Source organism: Strongylocentrotus purpuratus, unplaced genomic scaffold (assembly GCF_000002235.5).
Source record: "Strongylocentrotus purpuratus isolate Spur 01 unplaced genomic scaffold, Spur_5.0 spur5_contig_851, whole genome shotgun sequence".
Taxonomy (NCBI): Eukaryota; Metazoa; Echinodermata; class Echinoidea; order Camarodonta; family Strongylocentrotidae; genus Strongylocentrotus; species Strongylocentrotus purpuratus.
This window is the reverse complement of record NW_022145559.1, coordinates 748,198-772,974: the sequence shown is the minus strand read 5'-3', so window position 1 is coordinate 772,974 and position 24,777 is coordinate 748,198. Positions and strand designations below refer to the sequence as shown.

General features: G+C 37.1%; 1 protein-coding gene across 1 annotated transcript; it reads left to right on the top strand.

Moving 5' to 3' along the window:
• Positions 1-11,151: 11,151 nt before the first annotated feature.
• Positions 11,152-23,908, top strand: LOC764582 (serine/threonine-protein phosphatase 6 regulatory ankyrin repeat subunit B-like). The gene is made up of 7 exons (XM_030994413.1): positions 11,152-14,805; positions 17,690-17,902; positions 18,507-18,661; positions 19,049-19,080; positions 19,471-19,587; positions 23,155-23,218; positions 23,560-23,908. The coding sequence occupies exons 1-7, from the start codon at positions 11,152-11,154 to the stop codon at positions 23,906-23,908; spliced, it is 4,584 nt and encodes a 1,527-aa protein (XP_030850273.1).
• The last annotated feature ends 869 nt before the right edge of the window (positions 23,909-24,777 follow it).

Genomic DNA, 24,777 nt, shown 5'->3' with positions numbered 1-24,777 from the left:
GATGCGCGCGCGTTTTCGTTTGTCACGGCCGAACGCAAAATAATTCATCTTGGATTTTTTTTGACACAGTATTCCTCATGTTTTCCCGAACAATTTGATACCATGTTTATCTCTTTATGACCATTAATAAGGGAATGAGCATCCGTTCAAGATAAACGTCCGTGCGCGCGTGCTCATGTAACACATAGCATATATGGGCAACAACATGCCTACACAAAACCCTTATGACTCTTTGGGATGGACGGGAACCCTCAATTTTTTTTTTCATATTCGGATAGAGTATGAGTCGGAGATGTGATTCCATGTCTCATTTGGCCATTAAGTATATCGTGTCATCATCATATTGACCTTGGAACTCAAAATACGAATTTGCATATTATGACGTCAGCATATTTATGGAAAATTGATTGTATCTTTGTAAATATTGATTGATTCTCTTCTTAATGTTGATATCTTGTAGTAGAGGCAATTGTCTACAAGTTAACTGCATATTATTTCTCATTTTGATGACATCATCAAAGTGAAAATTGCGATTAAAGGTAACTTGACAGATTTTCTTAATTTGCGTGTTAAGCCTGTGGAAGGTGCTAATTTAGTTCAAATCATGGATCTACATGACATTAATCTTTGAGCACTATCTAGCTTATTTGTGCTCTATGTTCTCCCAAATTTTGGTATGTTATAGCTGAAACTATGGGCCATAAAAGTTGTGTCTTTTGCTTTTTGATCAGAGGGTGGGATTATGTCGAAATTTTCAATTGAAAGTTAAATTCGCAAATTTTGTAGAACATTGTAGGAATTATGCATATGTCGCGTTTGTCCTATTTGTGAAATAAAAACGTTAGCAGTTTTCTAGTATTCAAATTAAACAAGGAAACCCCTTTACTTTCTATACTTTACTGTCAGACACTATTGAGTGACTGACCAATTTTTTTTCCTCTGGTAATGAAATACATTATATGAGCTTAAAGGGTACATGAGCATTTGTCCACATCAATAACCCACTTCTTGTAATGGCCCAAAATAATCCGATTGAATCTATGCGCAGCACAATCTAGGTAAACATGACGGGTAGAGCATTTCATGGAAGAAGATGAAATTGTGAAAATGCATTCTTCGTTATGTCAATTAGGGTCAAAGGTGTACTGCTTATTGTATGGGGTCAATTGTCATATATCGTCTCAATCTATCTTCCATAGATCCATAATGGTCAATAAACTACACAGTTGAAACTTTTCATATGGATAGACCTTAAAGGTAAAGACCAGTTATGGTCATGCGATTGCATTGTGAAAGAAACGTTGTGGAATCGATCAGAAAAGGTTGATCATCTAGCATATAAGTATTGGTGTGTACTGCAAGGTTTTGGAATCATCAAAATGATAAGAAATTTGGCCCAGTCTTCGTAAAGTTACAAGCACTGTACACTGAAAGATGTATATGGGACTATACGCACACGTGCGCGACACGTGCGTTTATCTCTCACAGACCATGTAGATAAACTAATTTACCAAACATAATTATCAATTAGGTTGCGGTTTCCCGGCAAAATTGTTATCATCATGTATTAGTCAAAACATATTCTTTCACATGATTGGTAATAAGAGCTTCCATTTCATTTTTTGTAATTGGGGCGTTTCCAATACTGGTTTTTACCTTTAATAGGAAGAGCATTTTAGAAGATATTATAAAATCGTGAAAATACATTCTTCATTATTTAAAACATTAGCATACGTATAATCTAAATTGTCAAAGTGACAAATTCAAGTTATTATTATTCCCATTCATTATTCTGCCAGTAATTTGTTCGCAGGATATCTCATGAATGAATAAAGCCATTATCATGAAACTTGCCATGATGATTAATATTAGCATAACTTAGAATTGTGACACTTTTCAGTAACTCAAAATCATCGTGACGTCATCCAGGCGCTATTTTGTGGAAATCAACTTTTAATCATATCTTCATAATGAGTCATCAAAACTGAACCATATTTAAAACACATGAACTTCAGGTCAAGGTTCGACATAACATAACATCTCATCAAAATCCGCGCGCGTCTGAATTTTAAAATGCTCAAATTCACTTTTTAATAAAAACAGAGTATGTTCTAGGCACGCTGGTTTTTGCGTGTAACGCCATTACACAACAAATAAACGCATTTTTTTGTTTTGTCATGATATTTCATAACGGAATGCGCGTCCGTTTAAGATAAATTGCCGTGCGCACGAGCACATGTAATACATTGCATATATAGGCAAAAACATGATTACACAAAATTCATCACAGCTCTTTGGGATGCACCTAGACCCCGATTGTTCTTTTATTTTGATTATATGAGTCGGAGATATGATTTCATTTCTCATTTGGCCATTAAGTACATTTTAACGTCATCATAATGGCCTTGGAAGTCAAAATACGAATTTGCATATTATGACGTCAACATATTTACAGAAAATGATTGTTTCTCTGCAAATATTGATCAATTTTCTTCTAAATTTTGATACGTTGTAGCTGAGACAATTCTTCACAAGATTATTACCAATATTTATTCATTTTGATGACGTCATTAGATTGTTTGCTTAATATGCGTGTTATGCCTATAGGAGGTGAATGATACTACATTCCAGTCTAGACTTGTTCATTATGTTGCGTATGTAGTGCGTCGAAATATCAGTTAAAAGATTCGTAGGCTCTGCAATCAGGCGAAAATTTGAGCTTGTTTAGTAAATTAATCATATAAAAATTGTCTATCGAATACCTGAAGGGGGCGCTATACCACTTTTAATCATTGTCATCGTCATTTAAAACAAAATAAATCATCATCATCAATATCTTTATTATCGTATTTATGAATATTATCATTAGATCATCATCGGCACACTTTCATGATACAAAAATAGTATACGTATCACCTAATTCGTCAAAGTGACGAATTAAAGTCTAGTTATAATTGTTAATCATATCATTATTATCATCTATATTATCAGCATATTCTACAATGGCAGTAGTATAGTATAGTCATGTAGAAGTAGGCCTAGTAGTAGAGGTATCATTCTGATCATTATTATTCTGATTATCTTTTGTAATACGTCAAGACGATAAACTCATGACAATTTACAATTGTCATGAATCATTCTCTTTAAGCTTACCATTAAATGTATCTGGTTCGTATTTTGCTTAGGTATTTGGTACGTGATGATTTAAATGGTAAAAATGAACTTGTGTCCTATTCATTCTAGTCTTATTCATTTGCATTATGTTTTATTCATTCAATTTCTAATGTTTCTGACTGTTTTCAAGACAATATCTTTTTTTATCGATCATAGTTCTATGTAGCTTGATATCTCACGGTAATTTTGAGAGAAAAGCAATGCAAGCAATGATTTTTGAATTTTAACGACAATCGCGTTCGCCTTTGCTGTTCTTCAATAATATTTGACAAGCAGTATAAATTAATTTTTCAAGGACTCATGATAAATTCGTTTAACAGTTGATTACCCTCGGTTGATTTTTTTGTTCGTATCATTTGGCGGGGAAAATAGAAGTGAATGTAGTATTATTCTTATTTGTTCATCGTCTCTACGATGCTCTTAGAATCAAAAACAGCTTTTAATGTTAGGCTTCCTGAAAGAAATTTCAATTGTTGTTAAGAATTTTTTGGTTGCACTCTGTAGATTATGATGATGTGTTTGATCTTTTTTTTCAATACAAGATCAAACACATGATGAAAATCTACTGGCTGCATGCCAATAAGTTCTTGGCAACAATAACAAAATGTGAGCTAGTGCTATTCGGTGTGGCGTACACATGACAATCACATGGTAGATAAAATTATGATCATCAGTACTGGGTCACATAAATTAAAGAGAACTGAATTTGAACCCGGGCCATAGGCTACCCCCTCTCGTTCTCTCTCCCTCTCTCTCCCTCTTTGTCGCCTTACTTTTCCCTCTCTTACCTCCCTGTGCATTTGTATGCCTCGATAATACAAAAATGAAACAATAAGATTCTTCCTCTTCCCCTCCTTCTTCCTAGTACATGTAGTAGGAGTAGTACTGGAAGCAGTATCACAATAATAATGACAACAATTATTATTATGGTTGGTGGTGTTACTAATGTTATTTTTGTAATTATTATGTTTGTTATTGTGATTATTATTCTTATCATGATTATCATCGTTAATATAAATTATTATTGTAATTATTATAATCATTATTTTTGTTATCATTATGATGAATATGAACATGATGATTTTGATGACGATTAGTATAAGTATATAGTATTGTTATAATTGTTATCATATCATTATTATCATCTGTATTATCAGCATAATCTACAATGGCAGTAGTGTAGTATAGTACATGTAGAATTAGGCCTTATAGTAGAGGTATCATTCTGATCATTATTATTCTGATTATCTTTTGTAATACGTCAAGACGATAAACTCATGACAATTGACAATTGACATGAATCATTGTCTTTAAGCTTACCATTAAATGTATCTGTTTCGAATTTTGTTTACGTATTTGGTACTGGATGATTTAAATGGTAAAAATGAACTTGTGTCCTATTCATTCTAGTATTATTCATTTGCATTATGTTTTATTCATTCAAGTTTTAATGTTTCTGACTGTTTTCAAGACAATATCTTTTTTGTCGATCATAGTTCTATGTAGCTTGATATCTCACGGTAATTTTGAGAGAAAAGCAATGCAAGCAATGATTTCTGAATTGTAGCGACAATCGCGTTCGCCTTTGCTGTTCTTCAATAATATTCGACAAGCAGTATTAATTAATTTTTCAAGGACTCATGATAAATTCGTTTAACAGTTGATTACCCTCGGTTGATTCTTTTGTTCGTATCATTTGGCGGGGAAAATAGAAGTGAATGTATTATTATTCTTATTTGTTCATCGTCTCTACGATGCTCTTTGAATCAAAAACAGCTTTTAGTGTTAGGCTTCCTGAAAGAAATTTCAATTGTTGTTAAGAATTTTTGGTTGCACTCTGTAGATCATGATGATTTGTTTGATCTTTTTTTTTCAATACAAGATCAAACACATGATGAAAATCTACCCGCTGCATGCCAATAAGTTCTTGACAACAATAACAAAATGTGAGCTAGTGCTATTCGGTGTGGCGTACACATGGCAATCACATGGTAGATAAAATTATGATCATCAGTACTGGGTCAAATAAATTAAAGAGAACTGAATTTGAACCCGGGACATATAGGCTACCCCCTCTCGTTCTTTCTCCCTCTCTCTCCCTCTTTGTCGCCTTACTTTTCCCTCTCTTACCTCCCTGTGCATTTGTATGCCTCGATAATACAAAAATGAAACAATAAGATTCTTCCTCTTCCCCTCCTTTTCTTAGTACATGTAGTAGGAGTAGTACTAGAAGCAGTATCACAATAATAATGACAACAATGATTATTATGGTTGGTGGTGTTACTAATGTTATTTTTGTAATTATCAGGTGGGCTGTATATCGTACAGACCACCTTATGATTTCGTTAGATTTGCCTTTGTTTATTTATTTACTTATTATCAGGTGGGCTGTAGATCGTACAGACCACCTAATAATTTCGTTAGATTTGCCTTTATTATCAGGTGGGCTGTTTCTTATACAGACCACCTTATAATTTTGTTAAAATCGCCTTTATTATTCTTTATTGTTAGGTGGGCTGTATATCGTACATACCACCTTATAATTTCGTTAGAATTGCCTTTATTATTTATTTATTCATCAGGTGGCTGTATATCGTACAGAACACCTCATAATTTCGCTAGAATTACCTTTATTTATTTATCAGGTGGGCTGTATATCGTACAGACCACCTTATAATTTCGTTAGAATTGCCTTTATTTATTTATCAGGTGGGCTGTATCTAATACAGACCACCTTATAATTTTGTTAAAATTGCCTTTATTATTAGGTGGGCTGTATCTAATACAGACCACCTTATAATTTTGTTAAAATTGCCATTATTATCAGGTGGGCTGTATATCGTACAGACCACCTTATAATTTCGTTAGAATTGCCTTTATTATTTATTTTACTTATTTCGAACCACTTTTTTGTAAGCACGATTACTTGAAAATGGCTCAATCAAATGCCTTCAAATTTGGCACACATATATGTATAGGCATATGTACAAAACACAATAACGTTTTCAACTATGACCTTCACTGATGACGTCATCTAGGCGCCATTTTGTAAATTTTTCTGAAAATCAACTCATGATCATATCTTCATAAACAAAAGTTTTTTCTCATTCATATTTATCATGATTAAGGTCAATATCCGTCCGGTCAATTTAAGGTCAAAAAATGCTCACGTACGCGTACGTCCGCGCGTCGGTGCGCGCGCAAATTGTCAAAATGCTCCCCAAAAAACTCAAAATCATTTAGCATACGTTTTAGGCCATTTGAAGCATTTTATAAAAAATCTCGCACACGTGCATGCGCGCGCGTTTTCTTGCGTTCTGACATTTTGCAAAATAGAAACGCCAAATGTTCTTCGTCATCATATTGAGCACATTTTTTTCAAGCATTTTGATACCTTGTTCACCTTTTTCTGACCATTAATAACGGGGTGAGTGTCCGTTTAAGATACATGTCCGTGCGCGCGAGCTCTTGTAATACATTATGGGAAAAAATCATGCCCATACAAAATCCATTGTAGCTCTTTAGAATGTAAGGTGACCCCTATTTTTTCATATGTTGATAGAGTATGAATCGGAGATATGATTCCATGTCTCATTTGACCCTCAATTAACTCACGACGTCATCATAATGGCCTCCGAACTCATAATTTCAATTTGCATATTATGACGTCAGCATATTTTTTGAAAATTGATTGTATCTCTGTAAATATTGATCGATTTTCTTCCAAATTTTGATATGTTCTAGCTGGGACAATCTTCTACGAATGCAGCCTTCACAATTTTTCATTTTGACAAAAGCATCATGGCGTATTTTTGTGATTAAAGGAGGAATATCAATTTTTTTCACTTTTTGCGTGTATTCTTTATGGGACATGACTTTTTTCAAAACTGGATTCTACATTCCCGTCTTTCGCGAGCAATATCTCCGTCGTTTTAGCTTCGTTTACGCTAAACTTCGAGTATGTTGTAGCTGAGACAATAAGCTATATCAAATTTGCCCTTTATTTTGTCTCAAATTTTAGTTAGACCAGCCCACCTATACTTGTTCAAAACAAGTATTACAAATCTAGTTATTATTATTATCATCAATATTCATTCAATTCATTTCATCTACAATATTTCATGAAATGCATTCAGAAAATGAAGAACAAAAAGAACAAAAAATATTGTCGGCGAAGCATTTGTCGTAGTACTAGTAGCATTTGTATTTTATGGGACATTTTTTTGGGCGGAGCAATTGTCGGCGGAGCAAATGTCACCGGAGCAAGTGTCGCTTCAGGCGGAGCAAATGTCGGCGGAGCAACTGTTGGCGGAGCAATTGTCGGCGGAGCAAATGTCGCCGGCGCAATTATCGCGTTTTGCGGAGCAATTGTTGGCGGAGCAATTGTCGGCGGAGCAAATGTCGGAGGAGCAAATGTCGGCAGAGCATATGTCGGCGGAGTAAATGTCGGCGGAGCAATTGTCGGCGGAGCAAATGTCGCGGAGCAAATGTCGGCAGAGCATGTGTCGGGTTACCCTTCCATTATCCCAATTCCAAGCAGTAACAAATTGATATTTCAGGACTCATAATAAATTTGTTTAACAGTTGGTTCCGCTCGGTTGATTCTATTGTCGGATTATTTGGCAGAGAGAAATAGCAGTGGATACAATACAGTGCTATTTGAACAATATTTGATGACAAAAGACGGCACTCTAGCTGGTTCCATTTCTATGTAGCGTCACCTATCTAATGCTCTGACTGGGTGCTTTGAATCTTTAAAGTTATTTTCTGCCTGATAAGATGCAACACAGTGTTTACGAAGGTCATGATATCCCCGATTTCAGAATTTCACTTATTTCTCTTCTATGATACTGTTCATTATTTATTATCATCTAAAGCGTACTATTTAAAAAAATTCATTCTAAGTCTTAAAACCATATTTTCATTCAAATTTGGCATTTTCTTTTCAAAACAGATTAAGTCCACTTACTGTGTAGTACAGTAGATTTTGTTTAACATATGAATGATCGGATGCATATTCTTGTGAAAGGATGTTTGAAGCTCCTCAGTGTATCAACATATTACACATTTGTCAACCATTACCAGTTCATTATAAAGCCTTACTCATTATCAACTCACTTACCATTTGCATGCTTTTCCAGCCTATCATTGTTGGGAGATGATTTTTTTTCTTATGATGTGTGAACAACTTTTGCCATATTTTATAGTAGCTCGGAAATTCTTGTCTGTTGCAGGGAGTGTTAAAAAGCCAAAGTAAGGTGCAGCAGTTGTCTTTATAACTTGTTTTACATGTAAACGTGTTCTTAGCTTTGTATTTACATGTAGTTACATTTTCAATTTATGACTAGTTATTATCGTTTATTCCTTCATCTCTATTAAATGTATTTTTTATCTCATGGGTGTTCATACGTCTTGAAATAAAGTAAGCTAGTTTGGTCTGGAAACTGACGTTGTTTTTGTTGACATTTAAACATTAAAGGGGCACGTTCCCCGTATTCCAGAGGGCGCTCAAAATACGTACGCACTGGCGGACGGCGCTATAGCTGCCTATTGACACCACCAAAATACGGCTCTTACGCAAATGGCAAGTTCCGATAACTACACTGGCGGGAACGTGCCCCTTTAAAAACAATTCTCAAATTTTGAAGAAAAAATACCCCAAAGATTTTGCATGCCAATTTCATTCATGTTCTATGCTGGAGTATGTGTACTTGTAAATCCCTGATAGACGTAGTAGGAGAAGCGAGAGAGAGAGAGAGAGATAGAGAAAGGAAGAGAGAGAAATACACAGAGAATGAGAGAGAGAGAGAGAGAGAAAGGTGAGAGGGGAGAGGGGAAGAGAGAGAGAGAGAGAGAGAGTGAGAGAGAGCGAGAGAGAAATGTGAAATTTAATATGTACACATGTATAGGATGTGTGCGTGTGCGGGGGTGCATGTCCCAGTGTGTGCATTTGTGCAGTTTGAATACCTATATCTATATAGTATGAATGAGAGCGATACAGACAAACAGTGGGGACTGCAATATCGACAAAGGAGGACCCCTCTGTTCATTGTACGGGACACCCCTCACCACGCGTAATGGAAGAGGCCAAACCCTTACACCATTGATGTTCTGCATACAAAATGTGGAGGCTGACTTTTTGTTCGTGTCGCCCTAAAACTTTTCATGACGCGACTTTAGATTCAACTCTGGGTTTAAATTTTATTAGAAACGGGTCAATGCATGATTGCTCTTGTGTCTCGGTTTTCTCTAGAATTGTGCGACGCATATTTGTCCTCATATCAATAGAAGTCAAGAAAAAGCGAAGCGGTCTCTTTACACGGAGTCGACATGAAATCAGATGTTTTTCTACAGAGTTGATATTACGTTAATATGTAGGCCAGGAAGATCACATGCTTTGTACGAGACTGTGGATTACTTTTTGATGTGAGGAAATGGAATCCAAAGCGGATGTATACTCGTTTGGAGCGATAGAAGGGAGAGCCTTACTGAACATGTACATGACCGGTTAGAGTTAACGCCCTTTTGAAGCCCTCTTTGAAGCGATAGAAGAGAGAGAGAGAAAGAGAGAGAGAGAGAGAGAGAAAGAGAGAGAGAGAGAGAAAGAAGAGAGAGAGAGAGAGAGAGAGAGAAAGAGAGAGAGAGAGACCCTTACTGCACGTCGCTGGATAGGATAAACGCTCTTTTTAAAGCGATAGGAGAGAAAGCCTTACTGAAGTTGTACGCCACCGGTAAGGATTAACACCTTTTGAAGCGATAGGAGAGAGAGCCTTACTGAACTTTTACGTCGCCGGATAGGATAAACGCTCTTTTAAAGCGATAGGAGAGAGAGCCTTACTAAACTTGTACGCCACCTGATAGGATAAACGCCCTTTTTAAAGCGATAGGAGAGAAAGCCTTACTGAACTTGTACGCCGCCGGTAAGGATTAACGCCCTTTTTGAAGCGATAGGAGAGAAAGCCTTACTGAACTTGTACGCCACCAGTAAGGATTAACGCCCTTTTTGAAGCGATAGGAGAGAAAGCCTTACTGAACTTGTACGCCACCGGTAAGGATTAACGCCTTTTTGAAGCGATAGGAGAGAGAGCCTTACTGAACTTGTACGTTGCCTGATAGGATAAATGCTCTTTTCAAGCGATAGGAGAGAAAGCCTTACTGAACTTGTACGCCACCGGTAAGAATTAACGCCCTTTTTGAAGCGATAGGAGAGAAAGCCTTACAGAACTTGTACGCCACCGGTAAGGATTAACGCCCTTTTTGAAGCGATAGGAGAGAGAGCCTTACTGAACTTGTACGTCGCCTGGTAGGATAAACGCCCTTTTTGAAGAGATAGGAGAGAAAGCCTTACTGAACTTGTACGCCACCGGTAAGGATTAACGCCCTTTTTGAAGCGATAGGAGAGAAAGCCTTACTGAACTTGTACGCCACCGGTAAGGATTAACGCCCTTTTTGAAGCGATAGGAGAGAGAGCCTTACTGAACTTTTACGTCGCCTAATAGGATAAACGCTCTTTTAAAGCGATAGGAGAGAGAGAGCCTTACTGAAGTTGTACGCCACCGGTAAGGATTAACGCCTTTTTGAAGCGATAGGAGAGAGAGCCTTACTGAACTTTTACGTCGCCTGATACGATAAACGCCCTTTCCGAAACATCATGGAATGCAGGAAACCAATTCGACGGATAATGAAGATGAGCACATTCAGATAAGCCACCCTTTCATGTCTTAAGTGCTTTAAAAATATGTGAAAGCATAATGTCAGTATTCAGTGCTTTCCCTCGATTTCGTACTACCAATCATCTCTTTAATATGCAGTACCATGCGTAGTACATCTTTCTATATCCTATGTTCCCCCTGGTTTATTCAAATTTAAATACTGAATTGTTATGGATTGGTTAATTTTCCCGTTAACTACATAAATACATAATTCCTTCCTATGGCGACAGACAATACACATACCGAGAAGGAAGACAGAGTGAACATGGCGCTTTTTACAGCGGTGATGGAAGGCGATCTTGTAAAGACAAGGTCTATTCTAGAAGACGAGACAGGTGATGCCAAGCTAGTCATGCTACACAGTGTGGATCCTGATGGAAATACATCCCTCCACATCGCTTCAGAAGAAGGGCATATTGACCTCGTGACCTATTTGATTGATTTAGGGGCGGATATAGAAAAGCGAAGTAGAAGCGGTGACGCCCCTCTTCACCTCGCGTCTCGGAGTGGTCACCAGGATGTTGCTCAATATCTCATCAGTAAAGGAGCAAATATCAATATTGGTGATAGCAATGGCTATACACCTATCTATCTTGCTTCGGAGAAGGGTAATTTTTGTGTTGTTGAATGTTTAGTCGATTCTGGAGCAGATGTAAACAAAGCTTCATATAATGGTTCTACACCCATTTATACTTCAGCAAGTAAGGGTCACCTTGATGTTGTGAAATATCTCATAACTAAAGGAGTCGAAATTGACAGAGATGGCGATGATGGCTATACACCTTTGCATCTCGCCTCACGTGAGGGTCACCTTACTGTTGTTGAATGTCTGGTAGATGCAGGAGCAGATGTAAATACAAAAGCAAAAAATGAATGGACCCCTATGTATGCAGCATCTAATAAAGGTCATCTAGACATAGTGAAGTATCTGATTACAAGAGGAGCATATATTGATAGGAGAGGTTATAACGGACAGACGCCCCTAGGTGTCGCATCAATTTATGGCCATCTTGCAGTTGTCAAGTATCTTACCAGTCAAAGAGCAGATAAAGACATGTATGATAACGATGGCTGTACACCTCTATATGCTGCTTCACAGGAGGGTCATTACGATGTTGTACAATATCTAGTAAACGAAGGAGCAAAGGTGAACAAAGCAGCAAATGATGGTAATCTATCCCTCCATGCTGCCGCTCGTCTGGGTCATCTAGACATAGTGAAGTATCTGATTAACAGAGGAGCAGATATTGATAGGAGAGGTAATAGCGGTAAGACGTCTCTTTATTTCTCATCATTCTCTGGCCATCTTGCAGTTGTCAAGTATCTTATCAGTCAACAAGCAGATAAAGACATGGGTGATAACGATGGCTTTACACCGCTATATGAAGCTTCAGAGAAGGGCCATCACGATGTTGTACAATATCTAGTGAACGAAGGAGCAGAGGTGAACAAAGCAGCAAATAATGGTGATCTATCCCTCCATGCTGCCGCTCGTCGGGGTCATCTAGACATAGTGAAGTATCTGATTGACAAAGGAGCAGATATTGATAGTAGAGGTTATAACGGCAAGACGCCTCTTCATTTCTCATCATTCCATGGCCATCTTGCATTTGTCAAGTATCTTATCAGTCAAGGGGCAGATAAAGAAATGGGTGATAACGATGGCTATACACCTCTATATGATGCTTCACAGGAGGGTCATCACGATGTTGTACAATATCTAGTGAATGAAGGAGTAGAGGTGAACAAAGCAGCAAATGATGGTGATCTATCCCTCCATGCTGCCTCTCGTCCGGGTCATCTAGACATAGTGAAGTATCTGATTGACAAAGGAACAGATATTGATAGGAAAGGTTATAACGGCATTACGCCTCTTGGTGTCGCATCATTCTCTGGCCATCTTGCAGTTGTCCAGTATCTTACCAGTCAAAGAGCAGATAAAGACATGGGTAATAACGATGGAGACACACCTCTATATTATGCTTCACAGGAGGGTCATCACGATGTTGTACAATATCTAGTGAGCGAAGGAGCAGAGGTGAACAAAGCAGCAAATGATGGTGATCTAGCCCTCCATGCTGCCGCTCGCCCGGGTCATCTAGACATAGTGAAGTATCTGATTGACAAAGGAACAGATATTGATAGGAAAGGTTATAACGGCATTACGCCTCTTGGTGTCGCATCATTCTCTGGCCATCTTGCAGTTGTCAAGTATCTTACCAGTCAAAGAGCAGATAAAGACATGGGTAATAACGATGGATGTACACCTCTATATGATGCTTCACAGAAGGGTCATCACGATGTTGTACAATATCTAGTGAACGAAGGAGCAGAGGTGAACAAAGCCACAAAGCGTGGTTCTACACCTCTGTTTGCAGCATCTCATGAAGGTCATCTAGACATAGTGAAGTATCTGATTGAAAAAGGAGCAGATATTGATAGGAAAGGTTATAACGGCAATACGCCTCTTGATGATGCATCATTCTCTGGCCATCTTGCAGTTGTCAAGTATCTCATCAGTCAAGGAGCAAATCAAAACATGGGTGATAACGATGGCTTTACACCTCTATATGCTGCTTCACAGGAGGGTCATCACGATGTTGTACAATATCTAGTGAACGAAGGAGCAGAGGTGAACAAAGCAGCAAAGATTGGTGCTACACCTCTGCATGTAGCATCTTATAAAGGTCATCTGAATATAGTGAAGTATCTGACTAACAAAGGAGCAGATATTGATAGGAAAGGTTATAACGGCATTACGCCTCTTGGTGTCGCATCATTCTCTGGCCATCTTGCAGTTGTCAAGTATCTTACCAGTCAAAGAGCAGATAAAGACATGGGTAATAACGATGGATGTACACCTCTATATGATGCTTCACAGAAGGGTCATCACGATGTTGTACAATATCTAGTGAACGAAGGAGCAGAGGTGAACAAAGCCACAAAGCGTGGTTCTACACCTCTGTTTGCAGCATCTCATGAAGGTCATCTAGACATAGTGAAGTATCTGATTGAAAAAGGAGCAGATATTGATAGGAAAGGTTATAACGGCAATACGCCTCTTGATGACGCATCATTCTCTGGCCATCTTGCAGTTGTCAAGTATCTCATCAGTCAAGGAGCAAATCAAAACATGGGTGATAACGATGGCTTTACACCTCTATGTGCTGCTTCACAGGAGGGTCATCACGATGTTGTACAATATCTAGTGAACGGAGGAGCAGAGGTGAACAAAGCAGCAAAGATTGGTTCTACACCTCTGCATGTAGCATCTTATAAAGGTCATCTGAATATAGTGAAGTATCTGACTAACAAAGGAGCAGATATTGATAGGAGAGGTTATAACGGTAAGACACCTCTTGGTGTCGCATCAATCTCTGGCCATCTTGCAGTTGTCAAGTATCTTATCATTCAAAGAGCAGATAAAGACATGGGTGATAACGATGGATGTACACCTCTATATGATGCTTCACAGAAGGGTCATCACGATGTTGTACAATATCTAGTGAACGAAGGGGCAGAGGTGAACAAAGCAGCAAAGAGTGGTTCTACACCTCTGTTTGCAGCATCTCATGAAGGTCATCTAGACATAGTGAAGTATCTGATTAACAGAGGAGCAGATATTGATAGGAGAGGTTATAAAGGCATTACGCCTCTTAATTTATCATCATTCAATGGCCATCTTGCAGTTGTCAAGTTTCTCATCAGTCAACGAGCAGATAAAGACATGGGTGATAACGATGGATGTACACCTTTGTTTGCTGCTTCACAGGAGGGTCATTACGATGTTGTACAATATCTAGTGAACGAAGGAGCAGAGGTGAACAAAGCAGCAAATGATGGTGATCTATCCCTCCATGCTGCTTCTCGTCGGGGTCATCACGATGTTGTACAATATCTAGTGAACGAAGGAGCAGAGGTGAACAAAGCAGCAAATGATGGTGATCTATCCCTCCATGCTGCTTCTCGTTGGGGTCATCTTGATGTTATAGAATATCTCATTACGAAAGGAGCAAATATCGAGGCACATAATAATGACGGTTGGACAGTTTTTCATTTTTTGGCAAATAATGGTCATTTCGAATGTTTGAAACATTTCTTGAGAAATAACTCCAGCGGTTCATCGGGATATAGTCTCATCGCTCTTAAAGTTGGACTTCAGGTGGGTTACTCAATTCAACCGGCTCTTTTGTCTTACTAAACAGTCGAATCGTGTCGCGCTGGCCGTAATTTATTTAGCCATCCATTTTTGTGTGGTGTTTTTAAGTGTGCTGTATCAGATTGAAAATTATAGACGGGTCCTTCGGGATGAGTTACCCAATTTCAGGCTTTGAGATATACGAGTAAAGATTTAAAGTATACTAATGAAAGGATGTAGCTGAGAAAAGTTAAATATTCCTTAATATTGAACCTCTCACACACAACTTGTCAAACTGTTTTACTGTCCCAACGGTTTTATTTTGTTTTCTTTAAATAATATGCCTGTTGATGAGACATTACTTACGTCACTTACCACTACCTGCGTCACGTAATTGGGAGGTAATTGTCCCAGGCATGATAATTATCATGGTGTCGTCATCCCTGGTGTTATTGATCTTTAGTTAGAAAACACACACAAGTGTTTAAAAAGGAAGAACAATACGAAAGGAAATGACCAGCGAGAAAAAAATGGGAGGACATTGTACAAGATTTACGGTTATGCATATTAAACAAAACATTTGGAATTCGGAATGGCTAATGGATCTTACAAGTGTCCTATCCCTTTTTGTTTTCACAGAGCATCTTAAATCGCATTGTAACGAAATAATTGTTCTAGCAGTGCTGAAGGTATTCGTTAAAAGAAATATAATCACTGTCGAATAAATACATTAAAAAAGGAAAAGATGCTATTCTATCAACACAATGATCATCCAAGTCATAAGCATTCCATATTCTCCCTGATTGTCTCTTATGTAGGGCAAACTATATTAATCGATGAGTTTAGAGTAGGACTACATATGTATCGTATTGTAGACCTACTTAACACATGTAGGCAGCGTACCTATATTATTTATCTTACAGACCTTAGAAGGTGTCACGCCACTTATGGTTGCTGCCAGGGGAGGACATCTGGACTGTGTACGTCTGCTGCTCGAAAACAATGCAGATATTGAGACAGAAGATGCAGAGGGATGGACAGCCCTCCATTATGCTGCAGCAAGGTGAACCGTTTCAAGAACATGTTCATAATTTAATAATAGTTCTAATCTTCTCCTCGACTGTATCACAAAATACTACTAGGGTTGAAATGTAATGTTGTTGCATTCGATAAAAACGTTCATCCTTTTTATTCATGCAAAACATTTTTTCTTAGTTTTCTTGAAATGGTGCTTAATATGTTATTTCTTTGGATCCCATTTTAACGAAGGTTTATTAGCGCTTTCAAAGGACACGCAGAATAGAAAATGTATGAGATACTACCTAAATTTCAGCTACAATTAAATCACCTTTTATTGATACTTAGTTATGCAGTATGATTCCGAAAAATATGATGCAAAAATAGGTAACTTTGAAAGCAATTATAATTTCGTCCATAATTTGAGAATCATGCTGTGGTTAATTATAAACAGAACATTTACAAGGCTAATAAATACTTTGTACCTAAAGAAGCGATCTTAGATTCCAAATGTTAGTAATATATATAAGAATACAGTTTAAAATGAAAATAGTTCTCCGATGGTTAACGAAAAAAGACAAATGGAGAAGAAAAAAAACCCCGTAAGAGCTACAAAATATACGAATTGTAGGCGTTAACCCTTTGTCCAGGAATTACAAATATATTCAGATTTATTTCAAAAAATGAAAATGAGGCGTAACCGTTGCTAAGTGAGCACAGCTCACAAAATAAAGAGGATAAGTTTGTTAGAAAGAAAAACATGACGAAACAGAGAAAACTAGAAATAAAAGAAGAATGAGGTAGAGATGCGCGAGAATACCAAAACAAAGGAAAGGACTAGAAATGTGCGGAAAATGGAAGGGGAACGAAAGAAAAGCAGCGCGAGAGAAGAGAAAAGAAAGGAAGAGAGAGAAAGAGAGAGAGAGAGAGAAGGGGGGGGGGGTGAACAAAAGAGAAAATGAGAAAAGATCCCCATAAAAAAGCAGATTTACAGTATTTGTATATTTAAATAATGAATAAATGTTCAAGATGTTTTTTTTCTTTTTAATAAAGTGGGAATGAATCAATAATGAAGGATTTACTGGATCAGAAAGCAATTATGAGCACGAGACTTTCCAGAAGAGGTCAATCACCAATAAGTATTGCACTGAGATGTGGCAATGTTGACACTGCACGGATTCTTCTTGATAAGGTAAATGTAGCTGTAACTCATTCAGCTTGTGTTGTTTATACTAATGACTTATGTCATATAGCTGATGCAGTACCACCGTCACCTATACTACACCCCCAATTACCTTTACACTTCATCAACAATAGTTTTGATTACTATACAGTTCTGCTATTAGACCTGCTGATAGTAATCCTAAATAAGTATATTCTCTTTCATGATGGTTATATATAACAAGCCAATAGTAAATGTATATCACATTATTATATAATGATAATGATAGTAATGAATGTTCGACAATGTTTTATCTATCGAGTGTCATTATTTGTATATCTTCGACTTTATATTATGGATGGCGTTCAATATGAAGTTTATGTGTTCATATGATTATACAGACAAACATCAAAATTCATAAAAGGCACATCACCATTGCATGACAATATCTAAATTCCATCAGTTATTTTTTTTTCTTCTTCAAAGGATGCATCATCTATACAACACAGCGACAGTGCTGGTCTAACACCCATTCACCTTGCTACTATAAGCGGGCTAACATCAATCATTGAGAAGTTGATATCAGTAGGTGCTGGTTTAAATCCTCAGTCACACGATGGCCAGACGCCCTTACAGATTTCCATCAGACTATGCCACTGTAAGAAAAGACAGGTTGAAGTGACGACAGCTTTGAAGCAGGTTACGTTTTTCTTGATTTAGTTTCTCTTTAAGTGAGAACTGTTAGTGTATCTAAATGAATCTCTGAATATGGGAAGGACAATGTCCTTAATAGTGAACGTTATAAATATTTGTTGATATGTAATTTATAAAATAAATACCCTCTCCGTTTGTTTTATTTGATACATATTTTTTAACGATCTTTTCACCAACTGATGCAATGAAACTTTTGTGAATGTGTGTGATGTGCGCGTGAGTAAATGTGTGGGAGTGGCCATAGAACGAAGGTTGGGGAGGAGGGGGGGGGGTGGATGGAGGGGGGTGGCTTAGTTGCGTTTAGTCTGTATATGTTGGATTATTATTATTAGCAGTAATAGTAGCAGTAGTAGTATTAGGCCTATCAATATCATTATTATTACCATTATCACTACCATTATTATCATCATTATAATTTCATATTAAAAGCCGATAGTGCCATGTGAATAGATTGCTGCAAATATAAGGATCTTAACCCCCCGTTACCGGTAGGAGTGTAGAAACAACATTTAATCGAAACATTCTATTTTTGTATTATTGTTTTATTCAAAATATTCTAGTTCTTTTACCATTTTCATTAACGAAATAGATACAACAAGAGAGTGAGGATGACTTATCACCTGCGGAGGCTCTGATACAATTCCTAATAAATCAAGGATCCAAGATCGACATCAAAGATAACAAAGGTTTTACTCCGGTACAGTATGCCAGAGAGGAGCGCATTAGGCAAATGGTATTCCGGAGGTAAGACAATTATAACAATTAGTTTACCAGGCTCTGTAAAATATGATTCAAGATTTAATTATTCAAAAATGAATCAATAAACTTGCGTAAATTATCTGCGTAATAAATGTTCACATTTTGTATAACATTCTTGTATGATTCAAATTCAGGTTCTCTGAAAGATTCGTTTTTAATTTTCATAAGATTTGTCGGCTACATATTTTATTTTGCTGCAAACAGCAGTCGTTAAAGAATTATAATTGTGCATCATCACATAAATCAAAACAATGTTGATGCATGACTGTAATATAAAACAATGTGTACTACGGCGTAAAACATGGATGTATCATAGGTTAAACATCACATTTCTAAATATACTCATACAATATATTTTTGGTTCTTTGGCAGCTTATCCGAAGATGATGTTCATATATTCCGGGGTACGTATTTCATTTAATTTTGAATTGTTTTACTACTCACTAAGATTGTTTTCGAGGGTCAATAAATGAAAATGCTACCCCACTCGACCCGTTTTATGCACATCTCCAAAGTTAAAACAAAAACAATAGTTTATGCGCTCTTTGTTTCTACAAAACCAAAATAAATATGTAATATCCTCTTTTGGATATGATAGTGCGGCGTTATTCTGCAATCGAATTCGATTTGACGATTCGTTAACTTATCAACCGTACAGCGTTGACAAAACGATGTCCTTTTTAGGCTATCCATTAGAGTAATAAGGAATGAGTAATCATTGAGCTATCAATACCTCATACCATTCATCTTTTTTTCCTCGTTTCTTCCCCCCCCTCCCCTTTTTTTTGGTTTAGATCTGCCGATTGCAAGATCTACTGAAAGTCATCGCAGTATTGGCTGTGAAGGAGGGATTCTAAGTTTCGATAGTTGTGACGTCACAATGTCGATTCCACCAAGGAGAGTGCAAGCTGGTACTTGCCACGATGTATCAATAGCTCTAGTCACTGATGATCCCCCACCTATCCGAGAGAGAGAGTTTCTTACAGGCTATGGCATTGGCATCACATTCCCTGTACAGTGGCGCTATTCTACGAACCAGCCTATAACGTTAAGTCTCCCTCATGCCGCAACACTGCTGGAGTCAAACGGTGTTCATGCTGGGATCATCTGGAAACAAACTGAATCAACTTCAGGTAATAGTTGTCAATAGGAGGATGCGAGGGAGTTGTTATTAATACAAAATACCACTTTTCAAGATTCACCACGTGAGATTCAAGTGGCCCCCATAATTGGCGCAGTGAAACAGTTAATTGATAATAATATGTTTTTAACAAATTTTACAGATTATTTCGCATACATTGCTCACTCAGCTAGTTATATATTTCATCGAAACTCCATTTTATATCATAATTTCCTCAATTGTATTAATAGCCTACTTATTAGCGTGAATGTTGTGAACTAGAAAATTTGCAACATATTGAAGAATGTTCAAAGCCATTACATCAATAAGGGTCTTACCAAAGAAAGCAAACCCTTACCTATTTTAAAATAGATTAATATCTGATTTTTTTCAATATGCAATTACTTACAGTTAACCGTGATGAATCATTTGATGATAGTGAAACGCAATGTATCATTAAAGAAAGGCAAATCAACCTCATCATAGATGCCTTATCTGTCATTAAGGACAAGGTACAGCTATGGATACCGATAAAGCTTCATCATGCTCATGGTAAACGAATGGCATGCACCCCTTTCCTTCCCGTTGACATGGCACATGGGGAAGACATCACACTCCGGATATACATACATGAAGACATACCTTACATTGTTCAGGTAATATGAGGAAATATATATATATATATATATATATATATATATATATATATATACACACATATATATCGAAATATCCGACCAAAGTGAGTACACCCTCTCTATTAAAACAAAAATGTTCCAATGAAACCGCTTAGTGAGCTACATTGTCAGCACGGTTATCATGGTAGAAATGTGTTGTACCTTAAATGTGTCACTGAATGCATAGTCTTTCATTGTCTTTAAGTCTTGTTTTTCATTCAATTTTGTAAATGGTTACTTAAAAATGTTTAATTTTTGTTACGGGTTTACTCTCATTTCTTGGATGATGTATATTAAGGCCTGTTATTGTTATTGATAGGGCAACATCAATTTATACACCTCTGAAGATGGCGCATGGCTTAGCTGGAAATTGTTACATATATTTTATAATAATTAAAAAAAACATTATTTCATAATTGTCAGATTGTTTACTTTTATAGTACAATTGTCTCTCTTGCAAAGTTGCACCCAGTATTAGTATCGGTCTAAAAAATAGAAATGTTTAACGGTCTCTCTATGTATTTGAACTCCAATTTCAAGACTATCCTTTCGTACAAATAACCTTTAAAATCACCTATTTCATGGTGTTTAAAAGACATATATCGTATCGTTTTGAAATTCATTATAATTTTTTGTCCAGACAAGAAGGAAATTCCTTTGAGTACAGTATGATACATCAAGAAAGCCACATTATAAAGCAAAACTCATTCTATTAACATGTGAATAGTGTTCCAGATTCAGACAAGATTTTGGTGGAGACCCTAAAGATATTTTTTAATCTAGATAGTTAATAAAAAAACAAACAGTTTCATTAACTTAAACGTGTGAAACATTTCGAAGTAAATATTTTAGAACTGTTTAACAGATTTCTATCAAATGCAACATACTTTAATCTAATTCAACAATCGTAGTACACTGTTGGTCATAATGGTGGAATAATTATTTTTAACCCAATTTATTGAATGATTTTGACAATGATTTATTCCTAATAGATCTAGATAATAGTATACATTCTCAGATTTTATTGAATGACAATTGGGGAGTGTTTGTTTTGCGTGACTGCTAAAGCATGTGGGTGCTACTATGCTAATCAACTAGGGGACCTACGTCCTTCAGTCATAACTGAGAGTAATGGGGATTAATGCCTTATAAAAGGGCACTGATATAGCATATCGACACGGTTTTGATCCTGGGGGCTCACAGTGACGAGGCCATTGCTTAGCCAATAAATCATGACTGTACGCAGCGGGCGCTAGGGTACATCGACGCCCCCTCATAAACAAAAAACGAAGAAAATGCAATTAATTTTCAATAATTAATTGCAATTAACTTTATGTATTTACAATTACATTATAACTTTATGTATTTCAATCATTACATTTATAAAATGTGCTGTTACTGTTTTTGTGTATTTTTTTTAAACAGAAAATTCAGGAAGAAGAGGAAAATTTTCTTTACCATCAAGTACATCCTGGAAGATGTTTTGCACTTAAACCTGAGTCAAGTGATCTAGAGCTCGAATGCAATCGGAGAAAAAAGGTAAAAACTATTCTACAAGGATTCTTAGGTTAATATTTCAACATTCGAAATTTCATTTAAAGATGTGCTTGGTACAAGGCATTAAATTCAAAGAAATTTCCTCAGTGCTACTATTAATGGCCTGCTCATGCCGAGTTAACTCTCAGTAAACTTCAATCAGGCTATGCCTCTATTTTAGGCTATGTTCGTAAGTGTATACTATATATATGCACGTGCGTATCACAAACAAAAGTTGGTTTTTAAATCAGGATGTTTGTTTCGCGCTGCATTCGCTACTGGCTTAAAGCAAAAGTATAGGGTAAGTGTCAGGGTGGCATTTGGGATTTGGTTAGGTATAGGGCAAATATTAGGGTTATATTTTGTTGTACTTTTAGCCAACAGGGCTACATTCGATAAGTGTTATTGCGGAGTAATCACGGCGTCTTTAGCATTGCCCCAATTCTGTTGGGAGTAAACAACACTAAATAATGTACATATAATATTTTGTCAGATCATATCTGCGACAGAATTATTCAACCGGCAGAAGACACTAGTTTCGATGCCAATTACGACGGAAACCAATGCCAGAATGCAGATGATTAACATTTCGATTTCAGCAACAAGTACCAATCAACCAAATACCAGCATGACGTTCATGGCTATACGGACTGGTTTGTCAATCTTCTTCTTCTTCTCCTCATCATTCTTCTCCTTCTCTCTCTCTCTTTCTTCTTCTTCTTTGTCAAATTCTCCATCTAATATTTCTTCTACTTCATCTTCTTTTAATTCCTTTCTTCTTTTATCCTATTTCTCCTCCTTTTCAAACTATACTATAAACAACAGTATTTATAGCTTAAAATGTTTCAATTTTATCATTTTTATGGCATCCAGGATCACTGCATATTTTTCATTTATGTTATATTCTAAGATGTATCAATTTGTAAACTTGACGAGAACTTATCCGTGGGTGATTTTATAGTAGTAAAACAAAACATATATTGCACGGTACCTTTAAAAACAAGGAATGAAAAAGATTCGTAAATATCATGTAATTGCTTATTTTGTTAAACGCAAGTGTCATGTCCTATTATCATCAATTGAAACTACTCTTGTTCCAATGAGAACAGTGTGTTCACTTGAAAATGTTGTCATTTTTCTCCAAGGATTCTCCACCGACATACATTCAAGCCTAGATGAGATTGTCCCCGGATCAAACACTGACCTTAGGTAAAATTACTCTAAGAAAACATATTTGTTTTACTTTAACAACTTGTTGTGCCAATTCTATTTTGCTCATTATTATTACTACTATGCCTTTTCCCCTGTGTGGCTCGCTCTTAATCATTATTATTTTTGTTTATTATTAATGATTTCTTAATGTTAATTGTGTCAGCTGAAAAAAATGAACATCTTTACACGAGATAAAATACAATGCATTACTGTATTATTAAAAGAACCAATAGAAGAAAAATACACAAATCTGGGATGCTAGAAAATGAAATTATCTAGCCTTACTAATAAATTAAATCAGGGCCCTTTTTCTCTTCTCCCTGCATTCCCATTTAAAGCAACGCTGGAGAAATTCGGAGTGAGGATTTCATCACACAAGAGATGAACACTGATCAGTACTACCATCTTGGTCTAGCATTGGGTTTGTCCTACCAGACACTTGACGGCATCCAGTTCAGAAGCAGACAGCATGAGGAGTCTGGGGTTTATACCCAAAATCAAAAAGCTGCTATCTTCATGATCCGCTATTGGAAATGCTTGCAGCACTCTGTCTCCATAAAAGACGATCCTCTAAGAGAAGTGTGGAAGTCTGTGAGCGATTCAAGACATTCAATCCCTGTTTTGAAACAAGGACGAAGATCGGGTAAGAACGCGCTAAATATTGAAACACAATTAAACACAATCTAAAACGGTTCTAGGACAACTACCCCCTGGGCAATCACCCCCCGGAAAATTACCCCCCGGAAAACTACCCCCAAAGGACAATTACCCCCTGGAATATTACCCCCCGGAGAATCACCCCCCGAGGACAACTACCCCCAAGGACAATTACCCCCCGGAAAATTACCCGCGGGAGAATTACCCCCCGAGGACAATTACCCCCCGAGGACAACTACCCCCCGAGGACAATAACCCCCTAGGACAATTACCCCCCGAGGACAATTACCCCCCGAGGACAACTACCCCCGAGGACAATTACCCCCTAGGACAATTACCCCCCCCCCCGAGGACAATTACCTCCCGAGGACAACTACCCCCCGATGATAATTACCCCCCGAGGACAATTACCCCCCGATGACAACTACCCCCGTGGACAATCAGGATTCAATAGCAAAAGACGATCTGACACATTCAAATACTCTAGCACGTTGTCTTTCTCATTACTACACATTTCCCTTTTATTATAATTTATGCAACGCCAGCGCGGTTGCTAATTTCCATGAAGGATGTAAGTTTTAGGTAATTGTCCAGCGCTTTTCAAAATGCATAGAAATACATTTCTCTGGAGCAGCGTTATTTTAGCTTTTTGTTAGTCACGATACCCTCTTAAGAAATGCAAAAGTTCTCCCAAATCCCAAAGTCTTTACAGACTATTAATTTTGCATGACTCTGGCTCTCGTCAAGTACTATGCACACACGTATGGGCACATTTAAGAATAAAAAGACATTTTCAAACTGGTAAAAAAATAGTTTGTAATCCACACACTAAAAACTATTTAAAGTACTGCATGCGGGCACCTTGCCGCACTGGCGTACTGGTGGGGGGGGGGGGGGGC

What these genes read in the sequence shown, in the direction of transcription:
- LOC764582 (XM_030994413.1), top strand. Translation starts at nt 11,152, where the DNA reads ATGGCGCTTTTTACAGCGGTGATGGAAGGCGATCTTGTAAAGACAAGG. An exon ending in TGACGACAGCTTTGAAGCAG is followed by an intron (nt 17,903 to 18,506) that starts GTTACGTTTTTC and finishes TTAACGAAATAG; the next exon opens with ATACAACAAGAGAGTGAGGA. An exon ending in ACCAAGGAGAGTGCAAGCTG is followed by an intron (nt 19,588 to 23,154) that starts GTACTTGCCACG and finishes TTTTTCTCCAAG; the next exon opens with GATTCTCCACCGACATACAT.